Source organism: Manis pentadactyla, chromosome 15, assembly GCF_030020395.1.
Source record: "Manis pentadactyla isolate mManPen7 chromosome 15, mManPen7.hap1, whole genome shotgun sequence".
NCBI lineage: Eukaryota > Metazoa > Chordata > Mammalia > Pholidota > Manidae > Manis > Manis pentadactyla.
Genome location: NC_080033.1, coordinates 18,406,017 through 18,430,510, shown reverse-complemented (window position 1 = coordinate 18,430,510; position 24,494 = coordinate 18,406,017). Strand labels below are relative to the sequence as shown.

Genomic DNA, 24,494 nt, shown 5'->3' with positions numbered 1-24,494 from the left:
GTACCTTGTTATTAAAAGTACAAAAATATAAAGCTTTTTCCTCAAAGATCTTATTATTAAATGTAATTCTAAACATAACAGGGTTACTACTGCTACATGAGAAATATTAACTTACAAATTGCAAAAAAAATAATGGTGTTATAGTTTTATATAGTACCTTAAGTAATAACTTCTTACTATAGCATCTTGATTGATCATAGGATTTTTGTCTCACTTTTCTGAAAATTCATTTGCTAGATCCTCAAAATTTATATTTGGAGCAATTTTATTTACAATTGATGTGACTGACAGCAATGTTCACCACTCTAGATAAAACGCAAGGTTGCAAATAATTTTGATAATTTTTAATTTGGGGAAGGATCTTTCTTCTGATAAACTGTTTCTGGAACTAAGAATATTTATAAGCTGTGATAATATTAGGATAAATTTCTAATAAATTATTTCAAAAAATAAAATTTGGTACATCTGGACCTGATATTGTTTGCAGAACATTTTTTCAAAAAAGATTTAACTCTTCATACCGATCACTTTCTTGCAGTCTGAATTTAATTTAAATGTGAATTTATATAAAGGTATTTTATTCTTTCCTCTGACATTTCTTGTAACTTGTGGAGGTCATGTAAGAAACAAAGCAACTCCATGATTCATATGGAATTCGAAATGCCTGTCTATGCATTCTAGTGCTGTATCTTGAATTTCGAGGAAATAATTAAAAATTGTCTTCCGATATTTAAAGGTCATTCCTGAAATGAATGAAACTGGAGATTCTAAACTTTTTGAAGTGTTCTAATAACTGCCAATATTCTTTATTGCAATGTCGATATGCACACTTTTATTTTCTGGCAATTTACTGACATATTTTACTGCTTGACTGCAGGCAGATTCTGGCACAATGCTCAGACTAGAGGGTTAATACGACTGCAGATGCCTCGAGGACAGGCTCTGCAGGTAGATGAACAAGTCGGCCTCCCATCTCAGGCCTTGACATCCATGCAGAGCCCCACCTCTCTCCCATAGCCACTGCTGCTGGCACTTTCTCTGCGGCTTAGCCAATGCCAGCTCCAATCTGGTCTCAGGTCCTGTCTTGGAAAGTCCCGTAGGGCCCTGAGCTGCCCCAAGGCACATGTTTATGTACCACACCAACTGCTATGCATTCATGCTTCCCACCATGCCGATGGTACTGATAGGTGCTGGACCACAACCATATGAGGGTTTTGCCATCCACTGTGCTTCCTCCGCTCGTGTGCATGCTTTGATGTTCTGTCAGACTTTACTTAGAAAACTCAATTTCAAAGAATTTCAAGATGATGAAAGTGAAGCATTAAACAAAGCCTGGGACTCTGCCTAGTATGGGGTTTGTGCAACTAGACAGATCGCATGCCAATGAAGCTGCTCTGGTAGAGGTAATAGACTAGATAGGCCGTGTTTTAGAAGTAGCAAGATTGAAATAGTAGATAATGATTAAGTTTTGGGAAAGACTATTTTATCACATTTAATGCTCACCAGAAAGCCTTCCCAGGAGAAGAGCTTTTTTTTAACAAAATACTGATTAAATTATCCAAGGTGACCAACTATATTTTTATTATCCAATCTGAATCTTCCTAATGGCACAAAAGTAAAGTAACCATGGAAACAGGGATGAGAGGGTTTGACAAAATTAAGAACGTGACCTTATTGTTTTTTACCTGTAATGAACCCCAGTTTTCCAGGAAGAAATCCCATGCTTAGGTTATGATGGTCAGTGGGCCATCCCTTTTGTTATAGGATTTAGGCAAGCCTGCCAGAGGCCGACCAGTGGGATGGACACTGCTCACAGCTGGTTTCACACACTGAGACTGATGATGCCACACGCACATACTAAGTGTATGAAAATGTTTATTACTTACAGTAATTTTCTGCACTACAGCAAGAAATTGTTGTACACAGTAGTATTCAGACCTTTGAAAGCTGACATGTTCTCATGTCAAACTAATATTATAAAAGGCAGTGAGCCTTTTCAGTGGTTAAGTATTTTTTCAAGGTCACACAACTAATAAGTGGTGAAAACAGGATCTGAACCCAGAAGGCCTGACTTAAGAACTGCAGTCATATGTATACTCCTCAATACTGGCTCCTGGTACTACTTGGTCTCCTTTTAAACTTATGACCACACATCTCAGATAAGTACTCATCACTGCCAAAAATTAATAAATGAACCTTAGATACCTTAGAAAATCATTGTTCCACTCTCCCTGTGACTATTTCTCCACAGTCCATCCCTCTTTACTGAAGTGATGCTCTCAGCTTATATGTCACTAGGAAAAGAGACACAGTCAGGTGAGACCAACTTCATTTTCCTCCTCTAATATGGATGTAAGAATTCTCTAACATGATCTAAGATTCTCCCTTTTCTAGTCTAAGAATAAACCTTCCAGTTCTGTTGTGGAGTACATGGTCATTTTTCAAGGACTTTGATTAACAAGCAGCCCCTTTCCCTATGACATGATCATTCCCCCTTTATATTAGATCATTCTTTGAGGATAGAAATGTACCTTAACATTTTAAAAAGCTATTCTTGAAATAAGACTTTTCATGTACCCTCAATTCCATTCCATTTCATTATATCCCCATTCCATTCCACTAAAGTAGCTCTTATTAAGATTACAAATGATCTTCCTAAATTTGATGGTGAACTTTCGGTCATCCTCTTACTTGATTTCTTACCAACATTTTAATCTGAATGACCTCTCCTTCTTTGTTAAAATATGCTAGTGTTCAGATAAGTGTCCTTATAGTGGTCTTCACAGAAGCAGTACAAGCATCCCCTATGGCGCCTGAAGCAGCAGGACTGACACTGCCCCAAGTTTGGTCCATAAACCGAGACTAAGTATACGAACCAAACACATACTAAAAGGGTATGAAAAGGTTTATTACTCACATCAAAAAGCTTTCTGGGGAGAGCAGAATGATTCCCAAGCAGGTCCAAAAACAGCCCGTGAGAACAGGGAAAGGAGACTGGCTAGGTTTTTTATTGCCACTGGGGGTGGTCCAGGTAAAGCTCCTTTCACACTGGCAGATGTTTTTCAGCATTTGAACCTCTCACCAAAAGCAAAAGTGGAAGAGGCCGAGATCTCTTAGCAGGTTACCTGGATGCGGGCAAAGGAGGGAGGATTGGGCTTAAAAGCTGTGACTAGTCGAATAGCAAAAAATGTAGTCGGATCCCTTAGTACACCTGACAACATAAAAAATAAGCAAACCACTGGGCCCATCTCAGATCTCCTGAATCAGAAACTCAGATGGTAGGCACAGCAATCTCTTAACAATTTTCAGGGGATTTTGATAGACCCTCAGTTATGAAAACTAGGTACCATATTCCAACAAAACAAGGTTTATCTGTGTTTTCGCCCATCTCATGAGACGCATTTTCTGTCTCCTTTACTAGTCTTTCTTCTCTCTGGTCTCTAATTTAAAAATCCATCGAAGTCATGACTCTCAAATGTTTAACCGCACTCTGATTCTCTCCAAAGTGTTCTAATCTTATTTTTACAAATGCCTTCTCAACATCTCTTCTTGGATTTCTAAGGGGCATGTCAAATTAACCATGGCTAAAACAGGAAATCTGTTTACAGCTACTACCTTAGATATTCTCCAGACAAATCTACTCCAGAGAGAATATTTCCTCTCTCAGAAGATTACTGTCTTCTCAGTTGCTCAGGTTCTAATTGTTGGTTACTATGTAAAACCCAATATAAACTAAATTTTCTCGGTTCTTCTTTTAAAATTTCTAATATAACTTATTTTCATCACATTCTCCTCCAAATGTAATTCAGAATGCAATCATTTTTCATCTGGATCAGATCACTAATCTCATAATTTGCTTGTACTACTTCTAACCTTAATCCCATTGAGTGCATTCTCCAGGCAGCAGCCAAAGTGATTATTTAAAACAGAAATTAGATCATAATACACCCATGAATTAAAAAATATCCAAGGGCTTTTTAACAAAAGTAAAACAACTCTTTATTGTAATATTCAAAGACTTATATGATCTTTCACCTGTTTACCTCTCATCTCCTCCATTTCTCAAATCTCCTTTATTATGCACTTACTTTATCAGTAAGTAATTGATAGTCTTTCTAGCTCTCTAAGAAAGTTAAAATCAAGGGTTTTTGAATCTTATTCAGCTCTATAGCTCTAATTTATCCTAATATGAATAAACATAAATTTACCTGACACATATTAGGTAGTCAGTAAATATTGAATTACTAAATGTGTTCTAGTAGGACAATTGTAGGTGGAACATTTTAGGAACTGTATGCACAGGAGTGTTGTCATGTGTTCACTGAATCAAGAAAGAGAAAGTAATGAAGATGTCAGTCAAGGCTTGTCCTGTTCATGCCCACACTCTTGAATCAGGGGCACTGCCTAACCATGGTCCTTGTAAGTGGCTGGTCATGTTACATGTCACCACTGATTGGATCAGTATGGCAGATACCTAATCCAAAACAGCTCAATCCTAGGCAAACCAGGAGACAAAAATATAGCTAGACATGAAAGAGATGAACTCAATAGAAATGAGCGATTTGTTCAGACAATTACATACTGTTTTCTGGACATTTAAATTTAAGGTAGAAGAGAAGGTCAGCAATTGCTTACCATGTCAGAAAAAAGAAGGCATGGTAACAAGGGTGTCACATTATGTGTTAATCATGAAATTGAAAATTCACAGATTATTGCTCCTGAGATCTCTAATGCTTACTTGAATCAAGAACCACCATTCAGTTCTCCCAAGCAGGCCAGGCCTAAGCTAGTTGCAGTTTTGGAATTGTCAGGAGAAGTAATAACTAAACTGAATATTGACAAGTGACTTGGCACATGACAAACTGGATGTGGTGTGAGGTATGTAGCACACGTGATAGAAGGTGGGAAATAAATATATTTTATTCAAAAAGAACTGCATGTACAAAATATGGAAGTGTATTTTCACTAAGCAAGGCAACTATGGGTTCACTAATATCATTTCACTGTTTGGAATAAAATGAGTTGAAAGCAGATTTGAGAAAAATTGCCCAACTATATTTCTGTACAGATGAGGCACATAACAGAGAAGAGGATAAAAATGAAAGGGCCTTTTAGAAGGTTTCTAAGGAGGCAATCAGATAGTAGCTAAATGAAAAAATGATGAGAAAAAAGTCTGATGTCTAAGTAGTATAAACTAAATGAACTGGGCTTTAACTAAAAGTCAAGTAAAAGTGAAAGGGAGCATATAATAAAGTTGACAGTCTTCCCCTGTGGGAAATCATTTGTAAAAAAGAGTAACTTTGTCTCTTAATATTTTATCTTTTATTATTTTTCAGTAATAAAAATGAGTCTGATATTAACACTTTGAGAGGATCCGATCTGGTCAAGCATTCAAATGTTTGTTTTTGTATGTTGTACAAATCTGATCTTGCAGAACTGCCCTGCAAAGCTTCTTGGAAATGGAAGAATATTCTCACTAGGCATAGGTGCTTCTTCCTTCAGCTATGTTGGTATACTAGCCAAGTCTCTTTTACTCTTGAACAGCCTCAAAGAATCCACTTGTTATTCTGACAATAACATATATCATAAAGATGTACACAAAAGGAAAATAAATGAAGGTGGTTGACATTCACCAATATTTTCTTAAGAATTTCAGCTCAAGAGTTATTTCATAAAGATTCTTAAGATTTACAAAATTCTTGAGAATTTCAGCTCAAGGGTTATTTCACAGAGTTAGTAAACTCAGCTTAAACAATTTCACCACCCAAAATAGTGTACTAATTTCTAGCTGTCATGTGCCTGCAGTTATAGAGTCCCCCACAAACTGCAGCCTGGCCCCATGTGCTTTCAAGTACCCATAGATTTTTGAATCTGATTCAAACTCATCTGTAGGTCTGTGGTTTTAAGAAATAGAGAAATAAATTCAAGAATGCTCATCACTATGTGACTTATAACAGGAATAAAAGTGCTACTTTTCTCAGTAATTTAAAGCAGACTAAGTAAATTTAGAGGAAAAAATAACCTACCATTTTAGAAAATATTTCAAATAAAAAATTAAGTTATCAGATTTGTGTGTTTTTATATCAACACCCATATACAAACAGGCAGGCATACCAGAATATATACTTAACACAATTTAATTTAGTCTTTATTTATTCAGTTAGAAAATATTTACTGAGTGCTTCTTTGTGCCAGGGCCTGTGCCACATGCCAGTGACACATTAAAGAGACTTGATTCCTCACTCTGAGATCTTTATATAATGCTCTCATAGACGGAACACTTAGCTTAATTCTGATAAAAATCTTAAAAAGACAAAAATTAGGTTTCCTTTGCTCCAAGGAAGTTGAATCTACCTATAACAAATAATTGTGCAGATAAAACATATGGAAAAAATGATTAAATAGTAATAATAATATGTGCTACCCTGAAATAATATCTAAATGAGTGTTACTGCTAGAATTACTCTCCAACATCTGAGAAAAGGAAAAGTTCACTATAAATTTGTGCATAAAGGAAAGGCTTATGGAAGAATTACTTCCTACCAAAACTGGGTCGAGCTCATATTTTATAAGGGAAAAAGAAAAGACTAAAAAAGAGCATTCCAGATGCAAAGGAGACGATCAACCATATAGGTCAAAGCTGTCTTCAAGAGCACCACATTTCAAGATGCTGGGATAGACAACTGTATCCACAAAAACTAATTTTCTTTTGAGGATATTTAGTGTAAAATGCAATTATTATCAAATTAAAGAATAAGGACTTATCAGTGTTAGTGAATAAAAAGACATAGGAAAGTGGGACAAGCTAACAGTCTTTTTTCAAAGGATATTGCACCCTTGTTCTTTTCCTCGTGCTTTTCCTTGTCATGAGGGGCTGCCAGAATCACCCCCAGGTTCCCATCCACAGGCCAGTGCCTCCTTCACCTAGCTACTATAAACATAGGCTGCTAGAAACACAACTTCCCCTTTCCTGGAAACCTCCCCTTGGCTTAATGATCGTTACCTTGACCTCTAATCCACAGGCCACAACAGACTGTCCTTGCTTTTCAGATTACATGGTGGGAGCAGCCAAATACTGACTGACGTGGGGAGTATCATCACTGATGATGGCAGGTGGACAATTGATAGGCCCTGGCATGCACTAGCATGGCAATTGCTAGAATATGCAGCAGTGATAAATCAAAATATTTTGCAGGAGTAAAGGAATGTATTATATTTGCATATGCAAAATCTCAGGTGTTGGATGAATCTCAAAATCTCAAGTATGGAAGAAATTGCTAAAAATTAGGACTGTGGAATTGACTAGTTATTTTGGTAGACTGCCGATAAACTGAGGAGAGAATATGACATGCACAGACCCATTCATAAGTCTGGTATAAACTTGGAAAGTCAGATAGTCTCCTTGGCACCGATTGAGACACTCATCTTTTGCATTCTGAGTAGACAGAGGGAAACATTTGGACCTGGAAATGTAAGGGATAGAACCCTGAGGCTTTGAATAGGGATATCTGAAGACAGAATGCTCAGGTTTTCCTGAATCATATAGGACAAAAGAAGAAGCCTACTTCCCCTTGTTTGAAAATAAAAGCTTCCCCTTATTTGAACACTACTCAGAAGCCCCCATATACTAAACAAAGTTTTCTTTGCCTTGGATCTGTTATAAGCTCCCTTCTTGAAAGTCAGACCCCTTTGCAGGCCCAAACATCAGTGTACGCAGTTGGAAAAGTGCTGTGCCTGCTAATAGCTGAGCGGGATTGCATACCAAAAGAGCTGCTGGGTCTAGCTAACAGGTACAGGCAGGAAGCAAAACAGAGTAAATAAGAGCGGACAATGAGGATGCTGGGTCAGAGCGAATGGAATATGGAACTAGATAAGGAGCACAGGCATTATGGAGCTACTCTCTCATGACATAGGATTTAACAGTCTGGCAAGATTCCTAGGAGAAAACCGTAATAGGTGAATGATTTAGCTCTCACAAGCTAGGAAAAGTGGTGGCCAGACATTTCTGTTTACTCTTATGATTTAGAAAGCTGGAAAGAATATCACTTTTATCATAACAAGACATTTTCTTGAAGCCATCAGTTAGCTGCAGTCAAAGAATAAACAAAAAGCCTGAAATTAAAGGCTCCCTTCACCACCCCCATCCCAGGAAACTTAGGTAATGAGAAATAAGCTAAAATTTTATTAAAATAAAATTTTATTTTACTTTAGGCAGGCAAGCCTGTCTGTAATGCTTGGGAGTTCCAGATACAAGGATAAATTTAATACACTCACTGTCACTAGTGCAGCTGAACTGGAAAGAGCTGAGCCATCAGATGTGGGAACAGCCAATTAAAATCACAAGACAAAAAGAAAGTAACAGTGAAGCCTTTAATTACTTACTAAGATGGTAAGGGAAAGTATAGATACTCTCCTCTTAACTTCCCCTCACCAACAGATGTTCAGGTAGATAGACACAGATGAAAATCATCTCACTGCTGAGGAACCTCTGAACAGAAGCTAAAAGGGTTCTAGAGGTGTGGTGGGGGTTTGGGAGGAAGGAGAAGGGGATGGTTTAGAAGTAGAAAAATACTGAGTACTAAGTCAAAGTGGAGAAAATTATTCTTCCTGGATCTCTGATAAAGAAAATCAAGTACAGGCACTTCAGCAAGGAATGTATATATGCATAAGAGCATGGCCAATCAGGAGTTCCTTGATTGCAACTCCTTTCAGAGACTGTAATGCACTGACTGAGCACCAAGTCTCCTGTGGAGAGGGCAACTTACCCCTGAAAGTCTTGCCAGGTAAAGCCTTTGTAATTGTCAATAGTTGGACATGAAAAATCATGCATAAGTTTTCTTGGCCAAGTGCCAAACTCCTCACTCATAGGACAGTCTATGTGGACTCTCAGTGGAACTAAAAAGTTGGAACAAATAGAAAACAAATTTCAAAATGATAGATTTAATCCACTGATGTCAATAATTACATTAAATTTAAATGGCCTAATCATCCCAATTAAATGACAGAATTTTTAAGATTAGAATTAACAATAAAGTAAGAACTATGCTGCCTACATGGAATCCATTTAAAATACAGAGACATGGATTAGTTTAAGTAAAATGGAAAACGACATGCAGACATTGGCTAAAAGAAAGTTGAAGTCATAGCAACTGCAAACCATGTATGCTTCAAACAAAAGATCTTTACAAGCCATGAGACAAATAATGATGGAATTGAAGGCAAAATATATAAATCCATGACTATAGATGGATATGTCAAAGCCTCATACAGTAATTGCTAAACAAAGTAAATCAAACACCAAAAGGATACAGGAGGCAGAAAACTATGATCCATGGGCCAATGACTTGATTTTGTAAATAAAGTTTTACTGAATCATAGTTACATTTATTCATTTACATATTCTCTATGATTGCTTTCACAGTGTAACAGTGGAGTTGAACAGTTGTGACAGAAAATGTATGACCCACAATACTAAGATGCTTACCATGTTGTTCTTTAAGAAAAAGTGCTGACGTCTTATGCATTTTTATGTGTAAAGGAATCCTTACCCCTAGCACAGAAAAGAAAAAAAAGTGCTGATTCCTGATATGGAAGACCTAAACAACACTATGTATTAAGTTAACATTTATGAAATATCACCCAACAAACAACCACATAAAACAACGTGCACTTAACTGTGCACATGGAACATTCACCAAAATAGATCATACTAGGGACCATAAAACAAACCTAAATAACCTAAGAGGTAAATCACACAAAGTATACCATCAGCACACAGCAGAATTAAGATAGAAATCAGTGAAATAAATACACTGGGATGGTTGGACTCACACTCATTCATTTTAGGACTTCTAATACTGGATTAAAATGTAATCAAGATGTGTACTTGTGGAGTGAGAGACATACCAACGGAATAGAACAGAGCCCAGCGAGAGAGCCACATGAGTACTTACAGCTGAGTTTTGAAAGTACCTGAGACTTAGTTCTCATATAAGTTCTCTGATGTGAATTCTGTTGTGACATGTCATTAAGAAATTAATTCATTACATTTCCTTCAATTATGAATCATTCAGTGGATTTGGAGAACACTCTGTTGCTTAAAGGATGGCACAATATTAGAAAATCCATCAACATCATCCACCACATCAACCAAAGGAAGGACGAAAACCACATGATCATCTCCATAGGTGATAGGTGCCGAAAAAGCATTTGACAAAATTCAACATCCATTCATGATAAAAACTCTCAACAAAATGGGTATAGAGGGCAAGTACCTCAACATAACAAAGGCCATATATGACAAACCACAGCCAACATTATGCTGAACAGCGAGAAGCTGAAAGCCTTTCCTTTAAGATAGGGAACAAGACAAGGATGCCCACTCTCCCCACTTCTGTTCAGCATAGTACTGGAGGTCCTAGCCACGGCAACCAGACAACACAAAGAAATAAAATGCATCCAAACTGGTAAAGAAGAAGTTAAACTGCCCCTGTTTGCAGATGACATGGTATTGTAGTTTAAAAACCCTAAAGACTCCACTCCAAAACTACTAGATCTAATATCTGAATTCAGCAAAGGTGCAGGATACAAAATTAATAAACAGAACCTGTGGCATTCCTATACACTAACAATGAACTAACAGAGAGAGAAATCAGGAAAACAATTCCATTCACAATTGCATCAGAAAGAATAAAATACCTAGGAATCAACCTAACAAAGGAAGTGAAAGACCTATACTCTGAAAACTACAAGACACTCATGAGAGAAATTAAAGAAGATACCAATAAATGGAAACACATCCCGTGCTCATGGATAGGAAGAATTAATATTGTCAAAATGGCCATCCTGCCTAAAGCAATCAATGCAATTCCTGTCAAAATAACAACAGCACAGCAGCCCAGTTTGAAAAAGATAGATGCACCCCCATGTTCATCTCAGCACTATTTACAATAGCCAAGAAATGGAAGCAACCTAAGTGTCCATCAGTAGATGAATGGATAAAGAAGATGTGATACATATACACAATGGAATATTATTCAGTCATAAGAAGAAGACAAATCCTACCATTTGCAACAACATGGATGAAGCTAGAGGGTCTTATGCTCAGTGAAATAAGCCAGGCAGAGAAAGACAAGGACCAGATGATTTCACTCATATGTGGAGTATAAGAACAAAGAAAAAACTGAAGGAACAAAACAGCCACAGAATCACAGAACCCAAGAATAGACTAACAGTTTACAAAGGGAAAGGGACTGGGAAGGATGGGTGGAAATGGAGGGATAAGGGGGTGGGAAGAAAGGGGGCATTACAATTAGCATGTATAATGTAGGGGAAGGCACGGGGAGGGCCTAGTAGGGGGGAACCTAGTAAACATAATGTTCCTCATGTAATTGTAGATTAATGATACCAAAAAAAAAAAAATACTGACAGCATTCTTCAATGAACTAGAGAAAATCATTGTAAAATTCAAATGGAAACACAAAAGACCATGAAGTGCCAAAGCAATCCTGAGAAGGAAGAATAAAGCAGGGGGAATTATGCTCCCCAACTTCAAGCTCTACCTCAAAGCCACAGTAATCAAGACAATTTGGTATGGGCACAAGAACAGACCCCTAAACCAATGGAACAGACTAGAGAGTCCTGAGAGACTGCCTTGGGGTTTGGAGGGGGGACTTGATAATATGGGTGAATGTAGTAACCACATTTTTCCTGCGAAACCTTCATAAGAGTGTATATCAATAATACATTAATAAAAATTTTTAAAACGGGGGGCATTTTTATAGTGTGTTTACTGCGCTGTCGAGGAGAGAGGGTAAAAGAAGTGCTGTGGAAACTGGGAACTCAGGAGTAGAAACAATGTGTTAGGAAGCGACAGTGTATTTCATCCTGATCAAGCTCCCATGTGGGGAAAAGTCTGCACTGGGGCAGGGCAGGAGAGGAGGAGAGGGACAAGGGACATGTGGGAGCAGAGCTTCTGCTTGCACATCTGTAGAAATGTAATTACACAAGGGCAACTAAAATACCATTCTTTTTAGAAAAGAACTCTATTAAAAAGTAGCAGAATACCATGCCATTTCTGACTTTTGGAATTAGAAGCATGGGAAAAGATGGAAGAGATTTAAAAGGGACAATATGTGATGTTGCACAAAGATTTTGTCTATTGCAATGTTTGCTATAAAATTTTTTAAGATTAATATCCCATGAGCTCCACTTCTTAGAATATATTCAGGAGAATCATATAGAGATATTCCAGGATATATGGGCAATGTTTTCAGCAGGACTGGGGAAGAAAAACCAAGAAATACCCATCAAAAATGATGGATGAGTTTATTCTGTACACACACAGATTCATAGACAATAAAATCTTGCAACCAGTAAAACAAAGTAGGGAGACGGGTTCTGAATGCTCATCTCCTGGCTTGGTGGGCAGAGTTTATTTGGGAAGCAAAGCTAGTATGAGGTTTTTTTCATAAGTCAGAGCATTTCAAGGACGCAATCAAATGAGTTCAAAAAGGAATCTCACTTCATCACGAATTACACAATTTAGTTTTTAAAAAGAAGCTTAAATTTCACATATAAATGTGACAGGGGTAGATCCCTTGTTTTTGTTAAAAACATAGTATCCTTTTTGCTGGGCTTCCGTAAATACTTAAACTCATATCCCTCAGTCTCTTAACACAATCTCTTTAATAAAAAAGACACGGCCATCAAGAAAGGAGAGCAGTAAACCCCAGGCACTCACTACCCATGGAGACACTAAATTAACAATAATATACACAGAAAAAATTATTTTGGAATCTACACAAAACTACTGCAAAAGCTGCATTTCTCAAATGACTACCCCCAAAATAGTGAGACAAAAAAATGTATGAAAGTTCATAACAATTTGCAGGAAATCAAGTGCTGGTACCCTGAAAAGACTGACAAAATTGAGAAACCCATAGCAAGATTAATGAGAAAACCCAAGAGAATACTCAACTATGTCTGATGGATGATGTAAAAATCAACAAAACAACTGTAAACCATCATTAACTGCACATAAAAAGGACTGTACAGCATGACCAGAGGGCATATGTTTCTGGCAAGCAAAGATTGTTTAACATATGACAAACATTCCACGTAATACTCCCTCCCTATTAACAGAATGAGTAAAACACCCCCATGGTCATTCATTTAAATTCATGAATAAGTCAACAGATAATCCTTTTGATGAAAATCCCCAGTCAACTAAGAACAGAAAAAAAAAAATCTTGACATAATAAGCCACACATAAAGAGCTTGCAGCTAACGTCAAACTAAATGATGATGGAATGAAAACTTCTCTCTAACAGCAGGAACAAGCCTGTGCTGCCTGCCCTGTTTCTAGAAAACAGTACCACAACTCCTAGCCAGAAGAAACAATCAAGATAAAGAAACAAAAGATAACCACCTAGAAAGAGGAGAAGCAAATTATCTCTGTTCACAGCTGACATGACTGGAAACAGAGAAAACCCTGAAGATTCCACACCAAAAAAAAAAACCTGCAGAAAGTATTGGATGAGTTAAAAAATGCTCAAGATAAAAGCACAGAAAAATTAATTGTTTCTATATAACCAAAAGGAAATGAAGAAATAATTCCATTTCTAGTAGCACTGAAAAGGCTCAAACAGTTTGGCATAACCTTAGCCTAAGAATGGAAGAGCTGTACACTGTAAACTGAAAACATGACTGAAAGCAATTAGAGACACAAATACACAAACACATCCCAAGTTCACGGATGGAAGACTCAAAATTGTCTAGACGTCACACTACCTAAAAAAACTGACAGATACAGTGCAACCCGTGCAAAATCCCAACAGCATCTTTTGAAGAAATCCATCCATTCATCTCGATTTGTATGAAATTTCAAGGGCCACTGAACAGCAAACACAACCTTGAAAAGAACAAAGTTGGAGTCCTCATACTTCCTTAGTTCCAAACGTATTAAAAAACTGTATCAAAACAACATGGTACTAGTATAAAGACAAGATACAGAGACCAGTGGAACAGAACAGACACATCAGAAACACACTCTTGTACGTGTGGTAAATCGATGTTCCCCAAGGTTGTGAAGGGTACTCAAAGGGGGAAAAACAGGCTATTCTACAAACCTCACCACCCACCCACCCCAATCCTTCCCCCGTGGTATCCACCAGTCCCTTCTCTGTGTCTATGAGTCTACTGCTGTTTGGTTCATTCTGTTTTGATTTGTATTTATATTCCACAAGTAAGTGAAATCATACGGTATTTGTCTTACTCCGCCTGGCTTATTTCACTGAGCACAATACCTTCTACATACAACCATGTTGTTGCAAATGGCAGGATTTCTTTGTTATGGCTGAATAATATTCCATTGTGTATATGTACCACATCTTCTTTATCCATTCATCTGTAGATGGACACGTAGGTTGCTTCCATATCTCGGTTATTGTAAATAATGCAGCAATTAGGCAGCTTCTTTAAGGAATGAATTGATCAAATTCATTTATGGAAACATAAAAGGTAGTTGAGTAGTGTGGTCAGAAAAAGAATGACCCCAAATGATGTCTTAATTCCCAGCACCCGTGAATATGTTACTTTACATGGCAAAAGGGAATCTGCAGATCTGAATGGGTTAAGGACCTTGAAATGGGGAGACAATCCTGGATTACCCAGGAGGCCCAGTCTAATCACATGAGTCCTGAAAATCAGGGAAACTTTCTCTGTTGTGTTCAGAAGGAGCAATAATGACGAAGTGTCACACAGATACTATTTTACTGGCTTTGAAGATGGAAGAAGGGGGCCATAAGCCAAGGACTGTGGGTAGCCTCTACAAGCTATAAAAAGCAAGAAAATGCTCACCCCGCCTCGAGCTTCCAGTTAGGAACACAGCCTTGCCGACACCTTGATTTTGGCTCAGTGAGACCACGTCAGATTTCTGGCCTCCAGAACAGTAAGATGATGAATTTGCATTGCTTAAGCTACTAAGTTTGTGGAGATTTCCTACAACAACGATAGTAACTAAGAAAAGGAGATGACCTGGTCTTCCCATTCTGGAACAAGATTGCTCCCTCTAAACAGACACATTCATCCCTGCTCCTCTCCTCCAAATACAACTAAATTCCTGGGAGTTATCCAACAACAAACATTGGTAGAAGAATTCTGAAAGCTGGAAAGAAAAAGGCAGCCAGGTAGTGAGTTCTCTGGGTTTTCTTTTTTATCTCCCATGTAACCCCAGTGACACGCAGGAGAAGCCTGAAAACTGGAACTGCCAGAGACATAGAGAGGCAACCCCCAAAGCCTAGTCCTTCTGGCCAAAAGACTAGGGGTGGCCTACCAGAGACCTAGTAGACAGCCCCCCAACCTCTGCCCCACAACTGAGGCACCTGTGGGATGGAGGTAGATTTGGTGCAGCTGCAGCAAGAAGTTGGGCTGTCCCAGCCCCCACCTGACAACTGGGTAACTGGAAGTGGTTTGACCCAACTACCGGGGCCCCAGGTTGGAGCCCTGTCTCTCTCTGTCCTCCTTCTAGTGGCATAAGGAAACGCAGGCTTAACAACTGCTCCCCCACTTCCCTGGTGGCAAAAAGTGGCCCAGGCAGCCAAGGGAGACCCTTTCTCTGCAGGGAACAAACAGGGATTGAGTGGGAGTTACAGCGGTGCCAGAGAGCAAAGCAGGCCAGGATAGCAGTACCTGGGCTCCGAAACTACACTGTCATGGGAATGAAAGCCTGCAAACGTAGGCCAGAATCCACTGGCACGCTGAACTGAAATAGGGCGACTGCCTGCTGAAACTGAAGATTTGATACGATCACGTCTACTAGCACAACAACAAAAGGTCCAGGATGCAATAAAAAAATATATCACTTGGCATACCAAGAACCAGTAAAAACTACAATTTGAATGAGAAAAAATAATCGGCTGAATCCAATTCCAAGATGAATCAGATGTTGGAATTATCCGACAAGAATTTTATAAGGCAATCAGTATAAAAACGCTTCAGTAACTGATTATGGTTTCTTTTGAAAAAGACTGAAATCCACAGTAAGAAAATAAAACTTATATGTGAGAACCAAATAGAAATTACAGAACTGAAAAACACAATAACTGATGCAAAAAAACCTTATAGACGGACTGATTACTATAATAGAGATAGACAAGAATCAGTGAACTTGGGGACAGATCAATAGAATCTACTACTTCTGAAAAATAGAAAACAAATGGAAAGAAAATGAACAAAGTCCCAGGGATCTGTGGGACAATGACACAATGGCCTAATATTTGTACCACCTGAGTGCCAGAATTAGAGGGGAAAAAACATGGACCTAAATAATATTTTAAGAAGTAATGTCTTCAGAAACTCAATGAACCCAATACAGGGTAAACCTAAACAAATCACACTAAGATGTATAGCAAACCCTTGAAAACTAAAGAGAAAGGAAACAAATCTTACAACAGCCAGAGAAACAATGTATTACCTACTAAGGAACACTAACTCAAATGACAGGAGATTTTTGTATCTGAAAACATGGAGGACAGAGGGAAGTGGCACGTTTTTCAAATGCTGAAAGGAAAGAACTGTCCGCTATGAACACTAGAATACAAATACTGTATCTGGTAAAATTACCCTTCAGAACTGAAAAGGAAATAAGGAAATTCTCTGATGAAGGAAAACTGTGAGAATTCATTGCTAGCTGACCTCTCCTTAAAGAATGGCCAAAGGAAAGAATGTCCAATTCATCCTTTTGTTGCTTATGTTTGATATCCGATCTAAATCTAACCAATACTAAAATAATCAAAGTCAAACAGAGTATGTTCCCTGACAGCAATAATCAAACAGAAAGACAACTGGAAAATCTCCAAAACAGCATGTATCTAAATAATCTAAGAGTCAAAGAGGAAATCTCAAAGGAAATTGAAAAAGCACCAAAATTAAGTTAAGTCCACTAAGTTAAAAAAGCAAAAACCAAATGAGAAACACCCAAACTTTGTGAGATGCACCTTAGGCAGTGCCCAAAGGGGAATTTTTAACCCTAAATCCTTACAATTTAGAAAAAAAGGAAATAGCTCAAAATCAACAACCAAAGGTCCTATCATAAGAAAGTACAAATAACAGCAAAATGAACGCAACTGAGAACAGGAAAGAAATAAAGATAACAGCAGCAAGGTGACCTTTACAAAGGCACCCCGCATGGATACACTGGACCTGAGACCCCGGAAAGAGCAGGGCTGGGTCTATATAGTCAGACTGGTTCTGTGGGTAAAACATAAACAGGAATGAAGAAGATGGGGTGGCTGTGAAGGCCCCAGTCTTTTCTCTTCTCCTGGGGTTAAAGTCAAGTGGAGCCCTTTGGTTTGCGGAGATTGGTCCTCACACCACCCTGTCCCTTGAGAGGTAAACGGGCTCAGTGGGAAGACAGCAGATGGGAAAGGCCTCTGACACCAGGTGCGGGGCTCAGCCTGGAGGAGCTGGAGGGCGACTTTGTTTGTTGCTTATGTCTGATGTCCTACCTAAAATCTAACCAATACTAAAATAATCAAAATCAAACAGAGTATGTTCCCTGACAGCAATAATCAAATAAAAAGACATAACAGAAAGGAAATAGGAAAATCTTTTTTGGGGCATGCTTATGCAACTGGCTGCTTGGGGGGTCTAGGCTGGGTCTCAGGGACCAGAATGCTAGGTCAGGCAGGGGCTGCTCCATGTGGGTAACAGGTTTGTTTCCAAGGTCGGGACCGAGGGCCAGAGGTTCATCACAAACCCTTCCTTGCTGTAGACAAGACAGTGGCCTGACTCTCAGGGGCAGAGAGATTTCCTGAGAGGCCCCAGCAGGCCCTCAGCCTCCCCAAGGCCTTACTACGGTGCAGCGATCAGCCACGCGGGAGTTGTAATGGACGTGCAGAGATTCCTGATTTACAAATCAGAGCAGAATTGGGTTCTCCCTGTAACATAGTCTGCCTCCTGGTGTCTGGTGTCCCATAGAAATGGGCGGCCTTTCCAGCGGCCCCTCCCAGGGTGACCTCCCTGCTGCAGCCCTGGAATGACAAAGCTGCGGCGCTGTCCACGGTGCTGACAATCCCGCTACCCAATGGCTCGGGGGACCCGATGGTCCAGTGGGGATCAAGGCACTCTTTCACCTTAGCAGATGAGGACTAATGACAAGCAAGAGGTGCACAGGGCTTCAGGGAGTGTGGACTGGCTCTGTCTCCACCCCTCGAGGGCAGTCAGGGGCTATGGGCATCACCGCAGGAACTGCCCCTCAGTCGGGGTGACCAAGTCCAGGCTGCCCAGGAGCGGTTAGGCCAGCAAGATGATGAGCATGGCCTTGAGAGGCGCAGAGGATGGTATATGGGCCCTCAGTGACGGGCACAGCCTTGTCCCCCACGTGTGTGAATATGTTGCATGATAAGGAAACTTACACACTGAATTCAGGCCAGTGATTGGCAGGTTGCGGTGGTTTACCCAGTGGGCCTGATATAATTACAAGGGTCCTTTCCTGTAGGTGAGGGAGGGAGATGGCAGCTGGAGAGCCGGTAGGAGACGTGGGATGGAAGCAGATGACAGCCTTCAGGCTGCTGCACTGCTGCTCTGAAGAGGGAGGAAGAGGCCCCAGCCCAGGAACACAGCTTACAGGCCAAGAAAATGACTCCAAAGAGAATGCAGCTCAGGGGACATCTCCATTTGTGCTGAACTGCACATGAAGTTTGTCGTGATTTGTTTCAGTGGCAATAGGAAATCAACAAACACGTTGCTCTGCCTAACCCAACACCCGGTGCATCGGGATAAGGAGCATCTGAGCTACATGGGGATGTGACACTTTGTAGGTCATTTCCTTACCTCTCACCTCATGCAAGGACCCTCGGGCAATGGGAGAACCTCCTTGGAGATTGTAGGTTCTGTGCCTCGGTGCTCAGACCCTACATGGGAGCAGCACCCGCCCCAGGTCCTCAGGGAAGGACTGGGAACTGCGGGCCAGGATGTGTGGCAGGGGCTGCAGCTGAGGCCCAGTGGGAGGAGGGACACTGGCCCTGTGCTTGGGAGCCCAGGAGGGTTAGTGGGGGAGCCCTCCCTCTGGGACATGGGCCCACATATGTGGTTGGACACATGTCTCAATGAGGTCCACGTCAGGGAGGAAAGGGGAAGCAGATGGGAAGCAGGGCCGGGAGCACCATGCTCAGGGCAAAGAGAAGCTGCCAAGGGGAAGTGTGCAAAGGTGTGGGTCCTGCCCATGGCTGCTGCCCGTGGCAGCTCCTCTTCCTGCGGACATCAGATGGCCCCCTGTTCTGTGTACCTGAGACCCAGTGCGTGTCTGCAAAGGGGCAAACACTGGGAGGTGGCCACGGCCCGGGGTCCTGAGCAGGCTACGGACGGCGGGGGTGCGCCCCTGGCTGGGTCAGCTCTTGTGATCTCTCCCTTTCCTGTTAGTATGGCCCCACTCCATCTGCACTCCTCATCCTCCTCCTTCCCAGGAACAGAGATAAAATTACCCCTGTGTGACTCAGGAGAGAAGGGACCAGAGTTTCAGGTGAATTTCTGCCAAGACATGTTCCCATTCACAGCAAAAGACAAAAGAGGTGAAGGGTCCTCTTTATTCACACCCTCTCAGGTGGTGGAGGAGGGTCAGGTCACCATCCCTGGGAGCTCCCCCACTTCCTGGGGGGATGGGAGCCTTTGTCTGGCCCACCCAGGAATCAGGGCAGCCCTTTGGGGACTGAAGAAATCAGGAGAGTCGGGAACCTGGCCTCGGGTCCCTGAATATGCCCAGGCTCAGAGCTGATTTTCTGGCTCAGGCTCCAGCTTGTGACCCTAGCCAGGGAGTGGGGTCAGGCGGACCCTGCCACAGTTCTTAAAGAGCAGCTGACAGAGGAAACTAAGAAGCCGCATCTGCTTTATGGTCGATGCGGCAGTAAATGTTCGTGTTGGGGTGTGACAAACACTGTAAAAGAAGAAGAGGCCAAACACTCACCAGGAACCTTCGCAGAACCTGTGCAGCACCTGCCAGGCCCTGAGTCCACCTGGGGCTGCTCTAGGCAGGACCGGGCTGGGCCAGGGGGTTTGACCCCAAAGCCCCCCCTCCTCCCATCACCTTCTGTTTCCCTTTCTGCCATCGTTTTCTGAACCTAGTAGATCAGCAGGGGGTGGGTTGGGGGCATCTGGGACCCTTGGGGCTGTGGGACCAGAGCATTCATTGCCCACACTCACCTCATAGGAAGACAACAAGGATGTCACTTTCAGTGTCCCATTTGTACAGTAGAAAAGCCCCAGTCATAACAATCAGGCAAGAAGGAGAAATGGATGCATCCAAATCAGAAAGGAGGAAGTACAGTTATGTACATATGTTTGCAGACGGCATGAACTTACATGTAGACAACCCCAAGGATTCCACAAATCTGGTAGAACTAACAAATGAATTTGGCCAAGTTGCAAGACACAAAATCAACATACAAAAATCAGGTGTGTTTCTCCACACAAAAATGAACTATCCAAAATGGATATTAAGAAAATGATTGAAATTACAATAACTTTGCAAGGAATAAAATACTTAGGAGTAAATTTAACCAATGAGGGAACAGACTTGTGTAGGGAAATCTAGCAATCATGTGGAAAGAAATTTACAAAACCACAGATAAATGGAAAGACATCCCATGTTCAAGAATAGGAAGACCTACCATAGTTAAGATGACAATACCACCAAAGAGACACACAGATTCAATGCAATCCTTTCCAACATTCCAATGAAATATTTTATAGAGAAAGAAATTTCCAAAAACTCACATAGAATCTCAAGGGATCTCAAATAACTAGTTGCAGACTCAGGCCCCATAGAGGCAGGTGGGGCATTCTGTCCTGCTGTGTGATAATGACTGACCAGACACACTGACCCCGTGAATGGCACTGCAGGGACTAGGAATCCAGAAATGAATGAGGGGGGCAGGCAGGGAGCAGGGGGTGGTGAGTACGTGAGGGAAAGCTCTACCAGTCAGTCTACTGTTTGTGAAGTACAATTCACCCCACCCAACACCCAGAGGTCAGAAAGGAATCACTCACGGTAGACACCAAGCTGGACAGCTGCTGTTGTACTCAGAAGACTTCCGTGTAAGGCTTGTAGGGTGTAGTATCCTGTGTCCTCTTGGGTGACATTCTGGAACAACAGGGATCCACTGAGGTATATTGTCTCTCGGCTGCTGTATGCGATCCCTGGGGTAACTGCTTGTGTGTTTATTACATATGATACAATTGTAGAGTTGAAATTTACATGGTCCCCTTTGTACCAGGCATAGCCTAGAAGACTCTCAGGAGGATTGCGAGCAAGCAGAAGAACATCCTGCCCTTGGACAGCATTGGGCGGCACCGACTCCACAGCGAGCTGGGCAGTTGTGAGCAGGTTCCAGGTTAAGAGTGAGACTAGGAGGGAAGAGGGAGAGATCCATCAATATGTGGATGTATTATTGGGATAGAAAGATGAGACCCTGGGTCCTGAGCAGGGCTCTTCATCCCTCAGCCTTGGTATGTGTGTGTGTGTCTCCTACTGGTCAAGGTCAGGAGCACGACCACCATGACTTCAGCCCCTCGGCCCCTCTGTTTCCAATGCTCTTCCCAGTGTCTGTCCGGTTGGGTCCCACACACACTGAGGGCATCCTTGGGAGACACCTGCCCTGACCATCTCCTCTAAAGACCCTCCGTCTCCACTTTCTGACCGGCCCCTGCTCTGTTCCCTCCACGGCCCTGTCTGCCCTGGACAGCACATCCTAGATCTCCCTGCGTGTCTGCCTCCCTCCCCGTAGAACGTGAGCCCCAGGAGGCAGGGCCCGCCTGATCTGGCTGCACCCAGCGGGGGAACAGGGTGCAGGTACCCAGGCGGCAATGAATCAGTGTTCCCAGGCCTTCTGTGTCCCTCCTGGCGTTTATATGACAAAATCTGAGGTTGGTGAGAAAGGGCGATATTTATTAGCCTTTGGTTGTGGTTTTATTTTAATTTTAGTGTTACCTCAGATTGTTATTTTTCTTCTCAGTTTTCATAATTCAATACTCAGAGATGAATAACCTGTAAACCTCACAGCAGTTGAGATTTCCCTGCCTCTGACCACTTCCGGACCATGAACCCTCCTGCTGCTGAGCCGCAGCCCCGCCCGCCCCTGTGCCCCTGTCCTCTCCGCTCAGGCGCAGAGGGAAGCCGCTGCCCCTCTCGGAGCCCTGTCCTCCCCCGGAGACCCCAGCCGCTCTCTGTCTCCCATCCCGCCGCCCTCTCCCCGGGAATCGTCCCCTCTCACCTGCCAGCAGGAGCCCCTGCCACGGAACCAGCCCTCGGGGGGCAGGGGCTGTGGGGGGCGCCAGGGTGTCCGCTGCCGGTCTGTCCCTGCCTCTCTGAGAAGAGCTCCTGCTCCGGAACCGCTCGGACCACTGCCGTCCCCAAGTGCCGGCTCTGCCTGCCTTCCTCCCTCTGTCCTCCTGGGGTGGAGCGCTTCGCGGGGTCACGTGGGCTGGGGGCGGGGTCTAGCCCGACACCCTCCCTCTCCCCGCCCCTCAGCACTGCCTCCCACGTGGTTCCGCTCCCCATTGACTACATCTGGCTGGGGGATTTCTGAGGCCTCTTCCTCTTCATCTGTGACTCCCCCCCCACCACACACACACACTCTCACACTCACACAAGCACGCCCTTGATGGATAAGCACGCCCTTGATGGATAAGCACAAGCCTGTACTGTTGGTTTGGGCGCACAGTCAGCCTCCCCTCAGTCCTCACACCTCCACATCAGGCTTTTCCAGAGCAGGAGCCTGGGGGCTACATCAGGACTTCTTGTCGCACTATGTCCCCGCTGTTCATCGAAATCATCCGTGCGACTTGAAAACACTTTCATATGCCCAGGTGACAACCTTAGAAATGCTGCCTTAGGAGCTGTGCCGGTGACGTAGATGCTGAGCCGGGTTGAGGCCCCGTGATGTGTGGCGCGTGACACCCCGTCCCCTTCTCCTGCGCTCAGGGAGGCTGTGCAGACCCTGTTCCAAAGCAGATTCTGACTCGGCAGGTGTTGGGGGGACCGGATTCTGTGTCTTTAATAACCACCAGAGGATGCTGGTCACATTGATAACCACACTGTGGATAACAAGGCTGATGGAAAACCCCTCCCCCTGAGAGGACAGCTCGCCCACCCACCCCAGCGTGACCTCTGCTGTGTCCTGACCTTGGTTCTGTCCACACCATACACACAGCCCCAAGAGTCCCCAAACCCAAGGGATTATTTCCCTTTGAACACAGAAACAGAGCTGGTTACCAAGGTCTTCCCACTGATCTTAAATGCTCTGGGAGGAGACTCCCAGCAGGCAGGTCAGAGAGGAATGTAGGGTGAGAAAGGGGCCAGCTGGGTGTAAGCAAATGTTTTCACAGCATACCTTGTGTATATGTACAGATAACTATTTAATTCTCACTGTTCACTTTTAACTGACAAAGAAAAAGAAAAGTGAAAACTACAGAAACTGTGGTAGAACTTGGCTTGCTGTTCTGGCCCTGGTTGTACCCACCTTTGGTCAGTCACATACCTACTCAAGACATCTTCCCCGTAGAGTACAACAGGATGAGAATCTGAAGTCACTTAGATATCCCCGACTAAGTAGTAAGTATAAGACTTTTAATTGACAGTATTCTGTGGATTGTGTTTAAATAATTCAAAAGTACATTTCTGATTGTGAAGATACTGTGGTATTGCACAGTTGTCACTTTATTGAATGTGCACAACAGTCCCATGAAGTTTATAAAGCGTACCCTTCAGGTGCTAGAATTAAAACTGATCTGTTATTAAAAAAAAAAAAAAAAAGGCAGACCCTGGGTTCTCCTGTCCCATCCTGCAAGGGACATTCCCCTTATTCCCCAGGATCCTCAGGGAACCACAGCTGGTGTCCCCACAGACAGGGACCCCCAGGATGGGGCGTGGCCTATGTGGTCAGGGTGAGGCTCTGACCTCCCGTGGTGATAATTCCCCCTGGGGTGGAGGGCCTGAGTTCGTGGGAGGTCAGTCACTCCAAGGAAGAGGTGGGGAGGGGGGCCCATTTTCTGGGAATGAATGTGCATTGAGCCCTCACTGTTGTGCAGCCCCCATCCTCCCTTGTGACTCTACAAGACATAAAGGCCCTTCCCTGGGACATTGGCAGGCACCTGCTGGCCACCCAGGCTGGGGTCAGGGCCCCTGGGTCTCAGGGAACATGGTCTCTCCCCGGGTGTCACACAGGTGGTGACATGCTTCGAGTATACGGTTTCTCATCCATTTAACGGTTATTTACTGAGCATCTGTGACGTGTCAGGCACTGGGAACTCCAGAGAACAGGACACACCTGGGCCCTGCACTCACAGAATCACAGAACTGAGGAGTTAATTATAATGGGGAGAAGGGCCATGGAGGGAAAGTGTCTGGAGCATCCGGAGCATGGAATGGAGTCTCACCTGATCTGGAGGTGCATGGAGCACCCCTGAGAAAGGGACCTTCTGGCAAGACCAGGAATGTG

General features: G+C 42.6%; 1 protein-coding gene across 1 annotated transcript; it reads right to left on the bottom strand.

Moving 5' to 3' along the window:
* Positions 1 to 2,912: 2,912 nt before the first annotated feature.
* On the bottom strand, positions 2,913 to 24,449 carry LOC130680961 (carcinoembryonic antigen-related cell adhesion molecule 3-like). Its single transcript, XM_057492853.1, has 6 exons — positions 24,433 to 24,449; positions 22,269 to 22,459; positions 21,046 to 21,402; positions 9,485 to 9,550; positions 8,766 to 8,895; positions 2,913 to 3,125 (listed from the first exon to the last, which is right to left on the bottom strand). The coding sequence occupies exons 1-6, from the start codon at positions 24,447 to 24,449 to the stop codon at positions 3,122 to 3,124; spliced, it is 765 nt and encodes a 254-aa protein (XP_057348836.1). The 3' UTR covers positions 2,913 to 3,121.
* Between the last annotated feature and the right edge of the window lie 45 nt (positions 24,450 to 24,494).